Source organism: Ipomoea nil, unplaced genomic scaffold (genome assembly GCF_001879475.1).
Source record: "Ipomoea nil cultivar Tokyo-kokei standard unplaced genomic scaffold, Asagao_1.1 scaffold0418, whole genome shotgun sequence".
Lineage (NCBI taxonomy): Eukaryota > Viridiplantae > Streptophyta > Magnoliopsida > Solanales > Convolvulaceae > Ipomoea > Ipomoea nil.
The window spans coordinates 731588-737834 of NW_017616846.1; the positions used below are offsets into that span (position 1 = coordinate 731588).

Here is a 6247-nt window from a genome sequence, read left to right on the forward strand (position 1 = left end):
AGATTATAAAGTAAAATTCACTCGAAATGCATTTTGGTTGTGAAATTTTTTATAAATCAAAGTGTGAATAGTTATTGCGTGCAATCCTAAAACGACGTCATTTTTGTATAATTTTTTTTTACGCAACACACTGCAACATATATTTTTATAATCCATAATGTACATTATATTACCTAAGAAGTTTCATATTTTAACACGTAATGTATATTATTTTAACACCTCTTTCATATAATGTACATTATTTTTACTCATAATATTTAACGATGTCGTTTTGGATTGTGGTCCACACAGCTGTGTGGATCATAATTTGCTGGTGCGTGTTGAGTCGAGCTTAACCCGCATAAAGCTCGTGAGCTATGGGTAAACACCAACTGGGCAACTGTAATGGGCCAGCCCGATACGAAAACGGAGCTTCAAAACTCAAAAGAGTTAAGGGCGGGCCTAAAAGCTACCGAAATTTAATTTCCCGCTCACAAACCCTTGAAACTATCTCCCTCCATTTTCTTTATTGTTTCCAATTTCCTTCCACATCTAGGAGAATTGCCAAGCGGGCCCTCCTTGCGATTTTGCTCCCCAAATCTTGAGCCTAAGAGGTGAGTGCCTAAACCCCATTCTTCTTCTATTTTCACTCCAAGATTCGTTTTTTGCTCTTAAAAAACTCATCTTTTGTATTCGTCGGTGGTTTAGGCTATGAATTCCTGTAATTTTAATTACTTTGCTTTTATTTGTTTGTATATATAGATCTGTCGCATGAATCTTGGGGTTGGGGATTTTCTTGCAGCTTTAAATCTTCGGCGCTTTCCTTTTTGGGTGTCTCTCAAGTGATAAATTTGTGATTTTTCTTGGTGAATCATCCTGCGTACTTGAGGGTTTTGGCATTTTAGGTGATAAAAATTCACTTTTTTTTTTTTTTCATTTAGTTTTTTGTTGCACAGGTAAATTTTGTGATAAGGGGTTGTGGGTTGTGTTGAATTTTAGAAGCATTTTTTTTTCTTTTTAATTTTTAACTGATATATTTATCTCGGACTAGCACAGTTCGTGATGAGAGAAGATAGCATTTCTGATGGATCTCATAAGCCACGGTCTGTTTTTAGAGATGTAACAAACCAGCTTGGCAAAAGGAGTTCATCTTTGATTTCGGGCAAAAAACCTGGAGATAGGGAGAGGGAGAACTTAGGAACCAAGCGTGTTCTTGAAAGTGATGGAAACAGTGGAAAAAGAGCTTGTCTTTCGCCCCGAGAATCTGTTGAAAATAATCCTTTGACAAGGAATGCTATAGTTGATAGTTTAAAGAACCCTGTTGGAAGCAAGACCCTTGATGTTTCATATCTTGATAAACACAATGCTATTACTAGGAGTGTTAGTGAGGGCTTAAGGAAAGGGTATGTAGCTGGCATCTCGGGGGCAACAGGTGTGTCGGGTTCAGAAGGTCAAGATGTTGGGAAAACGTTTGAAGCTAGTGGAGACAGAGCCAGTTCTGAAAGCACCGAAAGTGATACTAATGGATGCCAGAATGAAGGTGAGGAGCATGGTGCTGAAAATCTGGTTATCAGTCAGTCGGGGTCAATTGACTATTCAAGATTTCTTGAGTCACAGGAATCACAGGTTGAACCCGAGAAATGCACAGAACTTAAGGCTATTGATGGTTGCTCTGAACCGGTTATAGGCATTGACTCCACCAAAACTTGCCCGTGCTCTTTTTGCACCAAAGGTAAAAAGTTTATATTAAACCATTTCCTTTTATGCTTTCAGTGCTTGCTAAATTGATGAAATTCCTTTAGAATCTTATTCAAAATTTATATGATAGTAATGTTTGATCCTTCTGCATATTAAGTGATATACTGATGTGTTTATTTCTTTTATAAATGATTAGCTGCTTACATGTGGTTAGACCTCCACTACCAGGATGCAAAGGGCCGAATAGCTGGTGAGTTACTACAAAAAAGTATTGTACTTTCTATTTACGATATTGAGACTTAAAGGTTAAGTTTTCACATTTGGTATTGCTGTTTTTTTTTAATCAAATTACTATTATCATATTAGCATTAAAGAAGAGTCAGAAAGAAGCAAGCATTTTAGTCGAAAGAAGTTCCAAAGGCAAGGCACCGCAGAAATATGGTACAGTACATAACAGTGATGTGTCTAACTTGGAATTGAGTTTATGGGGTCAGTGGAGGTCTCTCTTTTTACATATGGAGAATATATACGAGTGTGAAATCAGCCAACTTGTAAGTTAACCATTTTCCTCGTTACTTGTTTTCCTTCAGTTTCCTTGAATTACTATTCAGCATTCAAGCTTCTTGTGATCATTGAAATCTCCAAAGCTGCAATATTTTGTTTTCAAACACCAACCGAAATTTTGGATTGTTCAATCACCATGCACATACTATTTGTTATTTCCTGTGCTATTGTTATTGAGCATGTTTTGCTGTGTTTATTTGCATCTTGAGCGAATTGGTTGGTGTGTGTTATCACAAATCTCCAATCTAAGAACGGAAGTAATCCCAACACAAATGTTGCTATTTGAAAATGTCACTCTTTAAATAAGTAAAGTAAGTAGAAAAGATAGAAGATGGTAATGAATGTAATCATAGTAATGTGGTTATAGTGACATATAATCGAATATATGATAGATAATTCTGTTTTCTATTTAAAAAACAATTTTTAGGAGTTTTTTAGTTTTCTAGAAAACTGGAAAATTGTTTTCAGTTTTCAAAATGGAAAACTGTGCTATTAAACATGTTTTCTGTTTTCTATTATCCAATTCTCTATTTTTTTGGAAAACTGGAGAAATTTTCCAGTTAGTAAACGGGTCCTAAAATTTGTTAATCTATATCACCTTTAGAGGATTCCAATATATTTTGCCTAAACTTTCTAATAGAAAAAATGCCAAGAACACCGCATTTGTTTCTTTTTGTTGGTTTTTCTGTCTGCCTTTGACTCTCCCGTTTTCAGTTTCTTTAAATGCAAGATTGCTAGTTATAGCTGTCTATATTAAACAGATAACAGTTGGTTGAGATCAGATTGTATGATCTATAACCAACAAAATCGTTGTGTTTGCTAGCTAGTGCAGATATGAAAATCAAATGTCGGGAACTAACCATGCACTATTTGCGTGTGGCAGGAGTCTAGTTTACTCTCGTTAACTGATCTCAAGGAGAGATGCAAGGCAGAACTGGAATTGATTAACAAGGCGCCTCCAGAGCCACCCGAGCATTGATATCTTCTTGCCCCGTCTTCCTTCCTGTGTCTGTAATTTTACCCGTTTGAATTCTGGGGTTAGCCTCTTGTTAGCCTGTATCTGTAAAGTAGGTGAAATTGTGAGGTTGTGCTCTAGTTTGGTTTGAAACCAATCAATGTAGTGAACATTTAGGATGGATTCTATGTAGAATTCATTTCAGGTGTTTTCTTGTTTTCTGGCATTTAAGGATGCATTTTCTGATTTTCTCAAGTGTTATACTTATCCTCACTCAATTCAATGGGTTAACTCTTGTTGGTGTAATCAACACAAGCACTTGGGCCAACTTGAGGATGGATGGATTGAGCTACATGGGTTAGTCCAAGAAAGCTCAATCCACTTGTATAAATAAGTTACATGTAAGCTAGAGGTGGAGATTTACCCTAGGGTTATTGCCCAACACATATATTCTTTTTTTTTTTTTTTTTTTTTGGTCCTTGAATTCATTTTTTTCTTTAGGGTGAGTCTCTTGTGAGACAAGTCAGGTTAAAATGAAAATGTAATATTTATGTTAGAAAATATAATATTAATGAGGAATAAATTAAATTGTATGTTACTTATATTTGAAAATATAATATTTTTAATGATAAATGTGATGCTTTTATATCAAATATAATATTAAGAGTTGAAGACTTATTTATGATAAAATTGTAATAGATAGCTACTACATAGAATATTCCTTCAGAAATTGGATTCTCTACTTTTATTATTATTAAAAAGTGAATTATTTCAGGTTGACATTTGATAATGGCCAGAATCAACCCAAACTTATTTATTTATTTATTACACAAAGTCAACCCTCACACTTTTTTATTTATGGGTACAGAAGGTCAACCCACACTGAATTATTCATTAGTTTTTAATGTGCATATTTATGTTGGAATGAATCATATTAGCAACAATGCAACTAATAAACATCAAATTAAAACATCAAATAAAAAAAATAAACATGTTTTGTCCCACCAAATTAAAGCATCACTAAATGCTAGAACACAATTAGATTAAGGCTAAGGGCTTTTGGTTCAAATATTGAAATTAAAATTGTAATTAGAATCAAATACTTATCATTATAATTAGTTTAAGTAAAGAAAGTCTCTTTGTTAGTCAGTAAATAAAAATTAGAATTAAAATAAATAAATATATAAAAGTATATAATATGTACTCCGTACATATATACATACACATACACAACTTAGTCTCTTTGTTAGTCAATTTAGATTTTTCATAATTGAACAATTTAAAAAAATAAAAAATCAATAGACAATCTCCATAAAGAGTCAAACTTAAAATATTATCAAGCTAATCATCCGACCAACTTAGTTAGGGTTACCTACAACAAATTAATCTTTTTTTGGTTTGATCAAGTAACTTGTGCTTGTCGATTAGCTTGTTTGTGTTTATTATGGAGCTCAACTACAACATTTTACATTTTGAGTATATCTTTATACATAATTGTTATACATTACTCGAGCTTTACCTGATAAATTATAATTTAATTTTTTAAATTTATTAATAACAATGGGTGATGGATTTAATTCACCCGGGGTGCCCGAATTATTAAACCCGGATAAGAATGTGTACGAAATAAATAATATAACGCAGAGATGTCATAAGGTCGCAGGGACCGTATATTGTATTAATTATCGCTAATAAGCTATTACAAGACTTGATTAGGACAATAATGCTAGAAGATAGTAGTTCAAGAATCTCTTGTGTTAGGTAATGATCAGGGGTCCTTTGTTAGGACAAGGAGGGAGCTTTTTATACCAGCTCAACCCCCAACCGCACCCCTAGAACCGGGGGTGGTTAGATCGGCCCGCTTTGACCGCGTCTCCTCCGGGACCGAGTCCAAAGCGGGGCGACTTGACATGGCCGAGCCGGGCATGTGCCAAGCTCGGGCTAGCCGAGTCCACCATGGACCGGCTAGGCTCGGCAATAGTCGGGTCCATGGTGACGAGCTCGGGTGTACCGAGCTCGTCCGTGGCCGGGCTCGGCCCATGACCGAGTTGCTTTGGGCTGACCCGGCCACGGTCCAAGGGGTTGGGCCGAGGCGCCTCGGGTCCGTCTCTCCGGGTCGGTTCGTTCCGGGTCCAATATATCGATCAATGGGTATGGTATAACATATTAAGAGAGTGGTGGAGGAGGTTTGTTATGATGTGTTGTCAACTAATAACTACAAAGTTGAATTAGTTTATCTCAAGATATATTTTAATATGGATCGGAGATTAAGATCAGAGTAATCAACACTTTATATATATATATATATATATATATATATATATATATATATATATATATATTTTAAGTGTCATCAGGCACAAGTATCTCGTATAACTCGTGTTTGGTATATGCAAAATGCAATAATATTGTGCAGGACCGCATTTTAGGTTTTTGTGGTCCTATTATAGTAAATTAATGAAGCTCCACAAAAATCACAATTTTTAAAACCAATATTATGCAAGTTTTGAACATTTGATATCCAAGTTAAAATACAATAAATGAGCCTCTAAAATTTGGGGCCCCTGTGCGATAGCCCAGCTTGCAAAGTTTAAAATCCTGCCCTGATATTGTGTATCTTCCTAATTTTGAAAAGACAATGAAACTAATTAATTAAGACTACCTTTAATTCCTTCTCCCTTTTCTTTGTTGCGTAAGTTTATTCAATTCCATACCTTTCTCCCTAAGTCCCCAACTAACATGGAAATGGAAAGAGTAGTACGTGACAGGGACACTTTTAGAGCTTTGCACATTTTGAATCAATTTAAATAAAGAATAATGCTATTTTCTATATTAATTTTGGCCTTGTTTGTTAAATGGCTGTTAGTTGTTAGCTGATTGTGTTAATTAGATGGTATAACTAGTTGATAACATTAATTGTTATAGAAAAGTGTTTGGTAAATTAACTGTTAGATGATAGCTGTTTGATATAATTTCTTTTCTTAAAAAGCTAATTGAAAAAGTTGCTAGGAGTAGCTTTTTGATTTTAGCATTTTGAAATTGCAAAAAGTT

The 6247-nt window shown here is 34.7% G+C and overlaps 1 protein-coding gene across 5 annotated transcripts; it reads left to right on the forward strand.

Annotated features, from left to right (window-relative positions):
* Positions 1 to 391: 391 nt before the first annotated feature.
* On the forward strand, positions 392 to 3451 carry LOC109172762. 5 transcript variants are annotated; one of them, XM_019322019.1, is made up of 5 exons: positions 392 to 593; positions 742 to 1711; positions 1874 to 1927; positions 2044 to 2228; positions 3125 to 3451. In XM_019322019.1, exons 2-5 carry the CDS (start codon positions 1042 to 1044, stop codon positions 3218 to 3220), a joined length of 1005 nt encoding a protein of 334 aa, XP_019177564.1. In that variant the 5' UTR covers positions 392 to 593; positions 742 to 1041; the 3' UTR covers positions 3221 to 3451. The 5 variants fall into 5 exon arrangements, with proteins under 5 accessions (XP_019177564.1, XP_019177565.1, XP_019177567.1 ...); XM_019322020.1 differs by having other exon boundaries at positions 400 to 593; positions 1036 to 1711; XM_019322022.1 differs by lacking the exon at positions 392 to 593 and adding an exon at positions 615 to 700 and having other exon boundaries at positions 1036 to 1711.
* The last annotated feature ends 2796 nt before the right edge of the window (positions 3452 to 6247 follow it).